The sequence below is a fragment of the Telopea speciosissima genome, chromosome 2 (assembly GCF_018873765.1).
Source record: "Telopea speciosissima isolate NSW1024214 ecotype Mountain lineage chromosome 2, Tspe_v1, whole genome shotgun sequence".
In the NCBI taxonomy this organism is placed as follows: Eukaryota; Viridiplantae; Streptophyta; class Magnoliopsida; order Proteales; family Proteaceae; genus Telopea; species Telopea speciosissima.
In genome coordinates this window covers 46,047,014-46,059,999 of record NC_057917.1, presented here as the reverse complement: position 1 = coordinate 46,059,999, position 12,986 = coordinate 46,047,014, and the positions used below count along the sequence as shown (strand labels likewise).

General features: G+C 39.8%; 1 protein-coding gene across 1 annotated transcript in view; it reads left to right on the top strand.

Moving 5' to 3' along the window:
- Positions 1-12,986, top strand: part of LOC122649838 (FH protein interacting protein FIP2-like) — a 43,499-nt gene that overhangs the window by 21,259 nt on the left and 9,254 nt on the right. Inside the window, exons 8-9 of the mRNA XM_043843085.1 lie at positions 559-617; positions 905-964. Of these exons, the coding sequence (XP_043699020.1) occupies positions 559-617; positions 905-964 (119 nt within the window). The remainder of the gene's footprint in view (positions 1-558; positions 618-904; positions 965-12,986) is intronic.

Genomic DNA, 12,986 nt, shown 5'->3' with positions numbered 1-12,986 from the left:
TAACGTATCGGACCGTACTGGCCATATTGTTTCAAGACTTGACACCATGGATTTAGCTTCTCTGAATAAAAAATTTCCTATTCTCCTCATAGTTAAATGCATTGGTTTTTGCTTGAGCATGTAGTATTGTTTGATCAGGCTATTTGACGAGTACAAGGTATTGAAAGCTCTTTGTGAATTTAGTGGGGGTCGATCATTGGGCCTTGATGGCTCCACACTGTCAAGACAACAAGTTTGTAAGAACATGGCATTGAGTATAGTGGATCAGTTAATCAGCCTAGATGGTGAGAAGGAGATATTGAAAACTCTTGGAGAATTTAGTGGGGATAATTCACTGGGCCTTGATGGATTTCACAATGACTTTTTTCAAGAAGTGTCAGGTGGTCATTAAATTAGTTATATTGAAAGCCTCGATATAGTCATATAGTCAAACCATCCAACTTATGAAGCCAAATGTTAGGATAAAAACAATCTATGTTTATTGATCCTGTGTATGGGCGTGTGTGTATTTTGCAAACTTCACTGGACCTTTACGTGTTTGTCTTTATCATTGTACAGATGCCTGTTTGAAAGACTGTAGCTTCTGTGGGGCAGACCTCCGGTCAGCACACCTTCAGGTTGAGACATCTCTATGCTTATAGTTTGTAGTTTCCTCATCTTGTTAACTTTGTTTTCCCCAATGGTATTTTGAAATCTGCCTGGGCTAACTTCTATGTTTTTTTGCTTCGGACTTTTTAGATCATTGATGCATTCACCATCTTGATTTTCAGGCGGCAATTAAAACCTTCTTAATTATTTTCAGTGACATTATGATTTCTTTCTTGTCTTTGAAATCCATTTCTTGATGTAACGGTGGTAGTGTGGTGGTCTGATTCCAGATTATGTTTCTGTCTTGACTTTGCAGACTGCTGATCTTACCAATGCTAATTTAGAAGGGGCAAATCTGGAAGGAGCCAATTTAAAGGTGAGATTTTCTGTTTAGAATTCAGAGGCCTTGTAGGATTAGATATGTTACACCTGTGCCCAAAAACCCGGGCTAATTTGTACTTTAGTTGTAAGAGCCTAACCCAAATCCAAACCAAAATCCAAATGTAGATCAGGAACCTGAGGTTATAGCCCCCAGTACCTTGTGGAATATTAACCGGGTGCTTGAGCAACAAGAAAGGACCCCAATTGTGAGATTCCACTTGCCGGTAATTAGATGGATACCTTCCCCGTGCAATTTCGAAATTCACCACCAGATGTACAGATCATGATAAATCCCACTGGCTGGCAAACCCATGTCATAAATTTAATATTTTAAACTTGGGAAGTGTTTGGAATGTGTAAACACGCAAAAACACCAATGCCCGGGGTATCCCGACGCTTGGACAGCATAAAATGATCCATTGGTTGATGGCACTGATCGACCTCTCTCACAAACCAGTGCTGCTGTCATTGCATTTCTCTGTCTCAGGAGTGCGGGATCCGGTGTCTCGAGTCGGGGATCTCGCCGCCGCGTCCCAATTACCTAGTAGAAGTATTTCCTCGACAATTATGGGTACGCGGAACCCACGTATCACCCCTTGTACAGGAAATCAGATTTATAATCTGTTTTGGGGCTAATAAGCCTTAGCCAAACAGGGCCTTAAGCCTATGTCTATATAAACCAAAACTAAACCTAAAACTCATTTCACTAGTCCTATCTCTACTGTTCAATACGTTGGAAGCAGAGAAGAAAACAAGCAAAAAGAGAAAGAAGAAAGGAGGAGAAACTCATGAAACCATACCAAATTCTGAAATCTTGTAAGGAGATTACACTCTTTCCTTTCCACTTAGCAAATCAGATCATCAAATTGTAACACCAAGCTGAACCATAATTGTTCTTCTATTATCCAGCCATATGAAGTGAACTACAGTCGAATTTCATCTTCAAATAAAAGGTAAAACTCTAAACCTTACTCAATTCTTCCCTTCTAAACCATTCCTAAACTTATGGATTTCAATTTCTTAAATTAAATTCATAGATTGATCATCTAAAATGATTTCTCACCAAATTATATGTTTTGGGGATTGTTGCAAACCCAAGTTCTTTCATGCATGTCCAATCTAAACTTATCAACCCAAGCTTAGTCATGTTCTAAACCGTCTGGTAGCCAATTCCTATCCTTTATGCTGTGTTGAGGCCTTGTGAAAATCCAATTTTGCCTTGCATGGCTGAATCCATGAATTTGGAACCAAATCCCTTTGCATACTTCCAATCCCAATTCCAATTCTTCCAATTGCCCATTTCCCTAACCCAATTTGAGCCTTGAGAACCCAATTCCATGTATAATTATCATCTATGGTATCAATTGGTGAAAATCAACCCAAACCCCCCCCTCTAAAAACCCTGTTTCTTTTATAAAATTCCAGTATTGTACAGCCTCTGGTCTGTACCAGTGGTCAACACCTCACACAGGCTAGAGATGTTGTCAACTCTGTTCTGGCTGAATGACCTTTAAGCATTTCAGAAGCGATATTGCCCTCTTTTTAACTCATAATTGGGTGATTCCAATTTTGTTAGAAAATATACTCATAAGGCTTTCATTTGTATAGAAATATGATTTGTCCAATTCTGTCTTTAAATGGGCTGAAATTCCACTTCAAGTTGGTGGACATATTCTGTTTTCTATTATGACAGATTGACCTCTGTTTAGTAAGAAGGGCATAACTCCATCATCCAAACTTCATTTGCTTTGATTCTTGATTTTTTTAGAAACTAGACTTATAGGGCTTCATTTTGTTAGGAGAAACCATTTTCCAATTCTATCTCTAAGTAATTCGAAACTTCCATACAAACCTCCCCCCCCCCCCCCCCATTTTTCCTTTTAATTTCGGCTGCTGTGCAGTCACTGGTCTGTGCTAGTGGTTGACGTCTCACACAGACCAGTGCTGTTGTCAAGTGTGTTCTTGATTCTAAACTTAGTCTAACTTAACCCTAACCAACCCTAGGGCTCCAGTAACATTAGGACACCTCATAACTCATATGTTTGGTTGATTAATGATAGGACATAGCTCTTTGGCCATTGAATCAATCTACAATTAACTCGAGAACTAATCCGGCTTCGTAAACACAAGTAATACAAGGTAAGTGGGGATAGACTTGATTTATTTTGGGAAAGTTTATTTCATTTAGAATGTTTGTTAGGAATTATGCATATGAATGAATGTTGTCTTTATTCGGAAATGATCTTTTGACTGATGGTTATGGTTTATGAATATGGGAATGTGGAGTGATGATGATGTGATGGTTTGAAATGTGAATCTTTGTGTTAAAATAGATATTGTAGTCGGCTTGGAAATGAGTGGTATGATGAGCCGGAGTATGGGATATGGGAACACTTTACACCTCATACTATGCCATTTAGTCTGCATATGGCTTAGAATGTCATTCCTTGGTGCTACAACCTTACTAGCAGGGGTTCAAGTGTTGGGTGATCATAGCCCCCTGTCACTGAGGAGTGTGGTGTACGTCGGGATGGGGTCCAGGCTATGATTATTGGGGCCTACCCATGGGGAGGAAAAAAAAAAAAATTAAAGAATAAACAAAATGCTACGACTGGTGTGGGCTACCTACAACAATTGAGGTTACGTCTCGGGGAAGTAAGAAGGAACCAAGAATGTTTCCCGAGTTGTTGGCGTAGCACAGACTTAGAGATTTAGGCATTATTTGTTAGGTGGAATTAAGATTAAAATTGAATCCATATATCTAGGATTTTGCTTTGTGTGTGCATGTGCTTGTGTGTGGTCCATCCTTTATTTGCTGGGCTAGGTGGAGCTTACTCTTGTGGAATATTTTCTTTTAGATGATCTTGCAGGTGGATGTAATGGTGGTAGAGAGGATTACTTGGAGAACAGGGACTGATGACATGGTGTTATCTTTTTGTTTTTTTTTATTTAATACTAGCCTTTTTGGTAGAAGAGTTTCCATTGTATACATTTTAGAATAGTAGTGTGTGGGCCCAATGGTTGTGAACTTAGAGATATCGGGCTATTGAGACTTTCAATGTAAATTAATATATATGAAACTTGTAAATATTTACTTTCCGTGCACTTTGATCAATGTAACACTTGTTATCTCGATATTGTGTTGTGCTTGTGACGTGTATTTACTGCATCTAGATCCTGGAGGTCTTCGAATACTTCGAGTATTGGGGTCACTAGTCGAATCATCCCAGGGGGTGGGTTGTGGGTGTGACAAGATGGATATGATATCCTCCTCTACTTGACACTTTAGTTAGATAGAAAAAATTTCTATTTGCTAGGAATTACTTGGAGAACACAAAGCAATGCTAGGTTAGTTTGGAGCTTGGACATTTGTGGGATTCAACTTTCATGGTCTGAGAAGGTTGATTGGTTATTAGTGATGGTAATCTAGATGTAATATTGGTTGAAGGGGGGGGGGGGGAAGAGAAAAAAAGAAAGAAAAGAAAAACACATTATGGAATCTATTTGTGTTAAGCTGCCCAGGGGAGTTTTGTTACAAATAAATGAAGGGGTGATCTATTGTCACACTCAGATAGTCAGATGCCTGTTTCAGTTCAATAGTTCCTCATCCATCATTTTTGTTCATTGTTGTTATGTATGAACTCCCTCTGAATTTGTTACATATCCTCTTCTATATTGTAGGGCTAAGTGGTTTGTATCCATAGTTCAAAATGTCGCTGAAATTTCATGGAAATATTAGCCAGGCTGAAACAAGACGCTATGTCGAAATGAAAAAATGCAATATTTCCGAAATTTCGGTGAATTTTCAGAAATTTAAGTCATTTCGTTTCGGAAATTCCATACATTTTGGTCTAAAAAATGCACCGTTTCATCAAAATTTTGGTCCATTTCGGCATTTTACACCCAGAAATAGTCAAGGAAAACTCATATAAAAAATACAATATTTCGGCGAAATTTCGGTTTCTCAAAAATTTTGGTCTGGCCAAAATGGCCATCCAAAAAGAGATTTAATACTTGTTTGTATTAAGGTTCGAGATTGTGCAAAGTCTCGTGAAATATTTCGGGTTCGTCAAGTTTCACCAGGGAAGGGGTAAAAACCTTGTTTTTGTGATTTCTTGGCTAAATCACTGCTATACAAGGTTAGAACAAGTACTTGGGCAGTAGAGTGGCACATTGAAAGCGATGATTTACCGTGTTGTTGGAAGATTTGTACAAGATTCGAAGTTGGGGAGGTATATCAATTTTCCGAAAAATTAATTTTTGCAAAAATTGGATAAATACAGGATGGTTGACCTTCATTTTTTTTATATGTTACACACCGTAACTCGATCTATGACTTCATAGAGCCGTAATTTATTTTCTGTTTTTGAAATACTTTTAAATTTTCTGTAAAAAAATTTCCCTCGCAAGAATTTTTTGAAAAAATAGGATTAATACCTAGTGTTTGGAGCTCAATTTTTTATATGTTACACCCGAAGCAAAAATTAAAGCGTATAGTTAATCTAAAATCCAAAGGAAAGGAGGTTTATGGCTAAGGGTAAAGATGTCAGAGGCATAGTTTTTTGCACCTGCTGAGCCTCATAGAATCGGGTTTTTTTTTACTTTGTCAAAAAAGTAATTATTTTAATTTATGGATTTTATAAATTATTTTGAAATATTATAGGAAATTTAAAAAAGTAAGAAAAAAATTCTGCTTTGGTTAAAAAATTCCTTAAAATTTTTTTTTTTATGGGGTGAATAAATTCTTTAAAAGTTATGAAGTATTGTTGTTGTATTTACAATTGAAGATGATGATGGAAATTCTGAAAAATAGGAAAACAATTCTGTTTAAAATTATGTAGAATAGCTAATAATGTATGCATGAGGGCAGGCCTTGGTACAACGGTAAGGTTGCTCTATTGTTACCAAGTGGTCACGGTTTTGAGTCTGTAAACAGCCTCTATGCGAAACCAAGGGTAAGGCTGTGTACATTATGACCCTCCTCAAATCCCATAGTGGCAAGAGCCTCGTGCATTGGGTAATGCCCTTTAGCTAATAATGTATGCATATTTTGATGCAACAATGTAAGAACTAAGAAGATTGCATAATGGCTGACAGTGGAAGTGGAGGCATAGTATGGATTATTGAAGTATGGAGTTCCTATAGGGAATGATAAGATAAAATCACAATGTAATTGTTGTGGCAAGATAATAAATTTAGGGGGCCATTAGACTGGTGAGACATTTGGCCAGTGGCTACAGGGATGCGGACAAATGCTCCGGGGTCCTTATTGAGGTACAAAAGTCTATATCAACCTTGATGAAGGGATGAAGACGGAGGAAGTTGGAAAAGCAAAGGGCAAGAGAGGAGTTTGATGAGGTAGTGCTATAGAGACACCCACTAGCAGCAGGAGTTGACTTTGATGATTCTGATAGTGATTACATGCCTGTTGATGTAGAGGCAGAGGCAGAGGAGACAGATATAGCAGGCACAGGTAGTGAGTTGAGTCATATATCAGATGGGTAGGGTTAGGGCTGCAGTGATGGGGAAAGGAGCTCTGGCTCCAGAGAAGTTGCACCAGAGGCAGGGGAGAGGAGAGAGAAGAAGAGGCAGGGGAGAGGAGAGAGAAGAAGAGGCAGGGGGAGTTGCCTTTTAGGAGATCACAGAGTGTGAGCGCAACCTCACCACCAATACCAGATGATGATGATCCTATGGAGGTCCTTCAGCAGGATCCTGCCATATACAGGACACAAGATATCAGACAGAGAAAGCTTAAACAAGTCTGGTTTGATTGGAAAGGTTGAGTGGGCAATGCCGTTTAGAAGTTTTTCTTCTATCGTAGCATCCTAGCTAATGCCACTGAGGGACCATACTACCAAGCATGCTAGACATTGTGGGGAAGGCTGGCCTAGGAGTGAAGGAGCCTACTGCATATGAATTGTTGAATGTCTATTTGCCTTAACAAAAGGAGTTGGAAGAGTACATTGATACATTAAAGGGGACATGGGAGAGCTATGGAGTGACTATGATGTGTGATGGTTGGATTGGACCCACTAGACAGTCCATCATCAACTTCATGGTCGAAACTAGACTCGAAACCAAAATCTTGAACCTTGGTCTTTATAGTATTTGTACCATCTGCATACATCTTGAGTACACAATTAGTATATTGTTTAAGGATGAAAAACGAGTTTTGCATCTTTGTAGCTGTCAATGTAGGCACTGATTTCTTGTTTCCATTCTTCTCAGGCTTTTGCTATGTTGAGTTACATTTATAAACATTTCCCACTACATATGAATTGATGAATGTCTATTTGCCCCAACAAAAGGAGCTGGAAGAGTATACTAATACATTGAAGGGAACATGAGAGAGCTATGGAGTGGCTGTGATGTGTGATGTTTGGACTGGACCCACTAGGCAGTCCATCATCAACTTCATCATCAAAATCAGGCTTGAAACTGAAATCTTGAACCTCGTTCTTTATAATATTTGCATCATCTTCGTACATTTTGAGTACACAATTACTATACGGTTCAAGGACAAAAAGCGAGTTTTGCATCTTTGTAGCTGTCAATGTAGATATCGACTTTCTCAGGCCTTCTGTTTTGTTGTGTTTTGATCAAGGGAGGGCAGCATAGCTACCCAGGAATTTTATTAATCAAAACCAGAAGCCCTGCTTGAGAAAGCAGGTGATACAAGACTGTTGTGCCATGTGGAAGGATGATATGACAATTCTAACTATTAGAACATTATTTAGATTAGCTACATGCCAAATTTTAGATTCTAATTCAATCATATACCTTCTTGTAGTCCTGTTTTATTGCATGCGGCCTTGTTAGTAGTCCATGTATTGGCATGCACCCTTTTGGTAGTTTTAAATTTTCAAAACTTTATTTCGCCACTTGACCAACTTTGATTGGGCTGAAATTCGACATGTGATCAGGGAGATCTTTTGGTCTACCTATCTGACAAATTATCAGCCACACATCAGTACTGCCATGTGACAGATATTTGGGCCGTATAGAAAGGCCTTCCTCAGTGGGCCATCCCAAAAACCGTAGCCCTTGTTGGTATAAGTTGTAGATTTCATCAATGGAGATTTATTTATTTTTGATAGGGATCAGCTGCAGCTCAGATCCAAGAAATGAAGACCAAAGAGGCAGAATTCTCGAGACCAACTTCTTATATTTACAAACCCTCAAAGGAGGGAAGAGAGCAGGCAATTGCTCGACAAAATGAAGAAAAGAAAAGAAAACAGAACATTAATGGCACAGAAAAGAGACAGATCAGAAAACGTAGTAGAATATGTCCAATGTAAACAGGAATCACTCATCAAACCCTAGCTGACTCATCTGCGAGGAAATATAGAAAAACATAAACATAGGTCGCTGGAAAAAAGTTATGATTTTGAGGAGATTCTAAGATAACAAATGAAATCTCCCAAAATCAGGGTTGAGTGAGAGATTAGGTTTTAAGATGGAATTTGATGATGGGCTCGGGTTGGGAACTTGGGATGCTGGGAGTGATGCATTGTAAAGGATAGTCAAGAATATTGATGATTTGTGGTGGTTTATGGAACTGCCATAAATTTGGAGAATGAAATAATAAAACTTAGACAATCATACCCATAGTTGTCACGGCGTCACGGCGATCCAAGTCGGTGGAGGGGTGTCACGTCGATATATCGACATGTTGCCCGCCATGGCGAGCATGTCGACCATGTTTTATTTTTTATTTTCTCTATTTTTAATGTCATTTAGTATGTTATAATATATATCCTATAACATAAAAAATCAACATGAAAGTGTACTACTAATATACTATGGTTTAATTCATGAAAATGTGATATCCATTAGTGTATATGAAAGTATGAAAACATAGATTAGCCTATCAAATAATTGAAAGCTATAGTCTTGCTGATAATAAAGTTAAAAAATCAAATGGTAGGCATGTAAGCACAAAATCAAAGTACTGGTTTTTAGCAGATTAACATTAAGCTGAAGGGAAAAAAAATATTGAAATTATGGAGTTGAATATGAGCTTGCTGCTGTTGTGTGTGTGACACTGTGACTGTGTGTGAGACTGTGAGTGATGGACTACTGGTTGTAATAAATCCCTCCCCCCTGTCTCTCGACTCTCTCCCTGTCTCTGTGTGCAACGTAAGAAGAAGAAAAAATTAAAAAAAGCACCTTCTCTGTGACTGTGCAAGCCTGCAACTGCAAGGCAAGGGAAGAAAGAAAAAAAAAAAAACAGAGAACTACTGGCTGTAATAAATTCCTCCCCCCTCTGTCTCTCGACTCTCTCCCTGTCTCTGTGTGTAATTGTGTATGTGTGGCTGTGTGCAGGGCAAGAAGAAAAAAAAAAACACCTTCTCTGTCTATGTGGAAGCCGGCAACAGCAAGGCAAGAAGAAACAAAAAACCGAGAGGTTGTGTGCAAGCTTGCAACTGCAAGGCAACAAGAAGAAAAAGAAAAAAAAATGAGAGGTCCAGGCGAAAGCAAGCCTCGCAATCGCAAGGCAAGAAGAAGAAAAAGAAAAAGAAAAAGCGAGAGGTCTCATCCTTGTGTGCAAGCCTGCAATCGCAAGGCAAGAAGAAGAAAAAAAAAAAAAACTGGGGTCTGTGTCTCTCGTGATCGTGTGTAAGCTCGCAATTGCAAGGCAAGAAGAAGAACTGAAGAAGGAGTTAAGAAGATGAAGAAGTGAGAAGAAGAAGAACTGACGGAGAGAGTTGTTGGAAGTGAAGAAGACGAAGAAGTGAGAAGAACTGAAGAAGAAGAAGAAGAAGCAGGATCGAGTCGCACTCGCCGGAGGACTGGGAGGAGATTGGAGAAGAAGAAGAAGAACCAAATAAATAAAAAATAAAAAATTACTTACCTGGAGGTTGCCGGAGGGGTTCGAACTGCCGAGAGTTGCGGACTTGCGGCTTGGTAGTTCTTCTTCTTCTTCTCACTTCTTCGTCTTCTTGACTCCTTGATCTCCGGACATTTCACGAAGTCTCTCCTCTGTCTCGACAAACTTTGCGATTTCGAAAATCCCCCAAATTTCAATTCCAATTAGGGATTTAGGGTATAGTAGTAAATTGTACTGTTTAATCTTTAATAGTTTTAATTTTTTATGTTAATGTGACCAATACAAATCAAGGAAAAAGCATTTAAGCTTTTAAATGGTTTAAAAAAAAAAATTTAAAACCTAAGTTTTATACACTAATATCGACCGATATGCCCATATATCGTGGCATGGCGTCCATGGCGGCGCTATGGCGACGCCATGGAGGCCATATCGGGTGATATTTATACATCCTCCATGGCGAAGCTCGACATGCCTGCCTCTCCAACGCCAGGATGCCATGGCGGCACCATGGCAACGCCATGGCGACACCATGACAACTATGATCACACCCTAAGGAAGCACTTAAAGCTCAACATACAGTAGCTGTTGTGAATTCTCAAAATTTCACACCCCCTGACCTGTTCTGCATAGTTACAGGACTCTGATTAGACTCTAGCTAATAAAACATAAAAAAGAAAATAGTTCTAGCAATAAAAAAAGCTAATAAGAACTAACAAAACCAAATTGAAATGACTTGTTTTCGTAAGTATGCCATTCAACTTCTAAGCCAGTTCTCATCTAGGCCTTAACCATCTTGGTGATGCCAAATAAGAATCGTTGATATATAGGCCAGAATACCGTGGGGGTATTCTGGACTTTTTCCTTGTTATTTTACTGTTTGTGTATGTGGTTTAGTCCCACATCGCCTATGTACAGATTTTATTGTTTTATCGTTCTTATAGATAAGAGTATGCTTGGGATGAATTAACCATCCAAGCATTCAGCCTAGTTCTGGTCTACTAACATGGTAACAGAGCAGATCTCGAATTAGGGACCTTCCCCCCTTTCCCTCCTTCTCTTCCATTCTCGATCTCAGCCTTTTTCCTTTCTATTTCTTCTCGGTTGCTGCCTTCTCTTCTCTTGCTCTTCATTCTCCCACTAGGGCAGCACTAATGAGGTGATCTACAAGATCTAGTTGCTGCCCTCCGTTACCTCTTTTTTATGATTTGATTTTCTGCTCGATAGGGACCATTACCTGTTTGCGATATTTGGCTTCTTCAGTTTTTGGGGATTGTTTCCATCTCTGCTGTAAGGGATCACTCCTTCTTTTGAAGACCAAGAACTGCAGCAGGCCGACATCTGTTCCTATCATCAGATCAGTTCAAGACCCCCTAAGATCGATTTTTTTCACAAAAACAGGGTTTTTTCTAAAACCCTGACAACTATCGATCTAGGGGCTGGTGACTTCGATTGATTCTGATGTTTTGAAGGCTTGTTCTCTATTTATAAAGACACACTCGACCTTGGTTGGGACTGCAACAGATCAGTTTTTTGGGCATCTTCCACCCTTTATCGATTTCAGCTTTCCAGGGTTTTTTTCAAAACCCTGACCAATATCGATCTAGGGTTTGCAGATTTCTATTGCTGCAGATTTTTGGTAGGGTGTTTCAGCATTATTAGAAGACTATTGTCTCCTATTTTCAGATCTATCTGCAGTGTTTTTGTTCTCCTTTTCCCTTACATCGATTTCAGCTCTTTCAGGGTTTTTTTAAACTTTGTAAGAATCGATCCAAGGGATTCACTTTGCTGCTGTTGCTGCTATTTGGAGGTTCATATTATATCATTATCAGAGAGTTCTCCTCCAGTATCGACCCTTAAACTGCAGGTTTTTGTGGGGTTTTCTTCGTAACAGCCTCTCTCTGTGATTGGGCTTCTCTACTGCTTTCATGGGTGATTCAGTGGATTCGACTGCTACTACTATTGGTGATGGACACAGCAAATCTGATTATCATAATTTTACTCCTAATCCAATCAAGTTGGATGGCACTAACTACTTGCTTTGGTCTCGGTCAGCTTCCTTTGCCATTGCTGGCTGTGGGCCAACTGAGATTGCAGCTGCTCGAGACAGGTGGCTGGCCAACAATGGAGTTCTCATGTCCTACCTCATTGGCTCTATGACTACAGAACTGTAGCATACTTTTCTTCTTCTTGACACAGCTGCAAAGATTTGGGCTGCTTGCAAGGAAACCTGTGGACAGCTTGGCAATGATGCCCAGGTCTATGAACTCAGGAAGAGGTCCTGCACACTACTCAAGGAGAATTGACTGCCTCTAAATATTATGCTACTTTACGTAGCCTTTGGCAGCAGTTGGTTCACTTTTCTGACTTTCACCCAAGTTCCGCTGCTGATATTACCTCCTATAAGAAGCATGTGGACAAAATTAGAGTCTACGATTTTTTGGCTGGATTAAATGTGGAATATGATCAGATTCGTGTTCAAGTGTTGGGCCATAAGCCTTTTCCCACACTTGAACAATCTTATGCCTTGGTGTCCTCTGAGGAGAACCGTCGGGCTGCTATGTTGCACCACCCTGTTACAGACAGATCAGCTCTCAAGGCGGTTGCCCCTGCTACTCCTGCACCTAGTAGCACTGCTTCTCTTGGTGATTCTACCACAGGGACTGTCGTTTGTGAGCACTGTCACAAACCTTCACACCAAGGAGAAGTACTGGAAGCTTCATGGGAAACCGGCTGACTTTGAACCAAAAAGGGCTGCCAAGACAAAGACAAAGCAATAGACCAAGGCCCATCAGTCTGAAACTATTACTGCAGCCCCTGCTACTGACACTGGTCTATCCCAGGATGATCTACAGGCACTCCTACGTATGCTTAGGTCTTCCGCTGCTGCTGCCTCTACTACAACAGCTCCTGCCAGTTCTTCTACTCCTTCAGGTTCACACTTTGCCCGGTCAGGTATTGCTTTTAAGGGTCATTATGCTTCTGTAGCTTCTCATCCTTGGATCATCGATTCTAGAGCTACAGATCATATGACCAGTTCTTCTAGTTTGTTTCATAGATATTCCCCCCACTTCTGGGAAAGACAAGGTCAAGGTGGCTGATGGTTCCCTTTCTGCCATTTCTAGAAAAGGACTCATCAACTGCACTTCTTCTCTTCCCTTGTCTTCTGTTTTACACATTCCTAACTGTA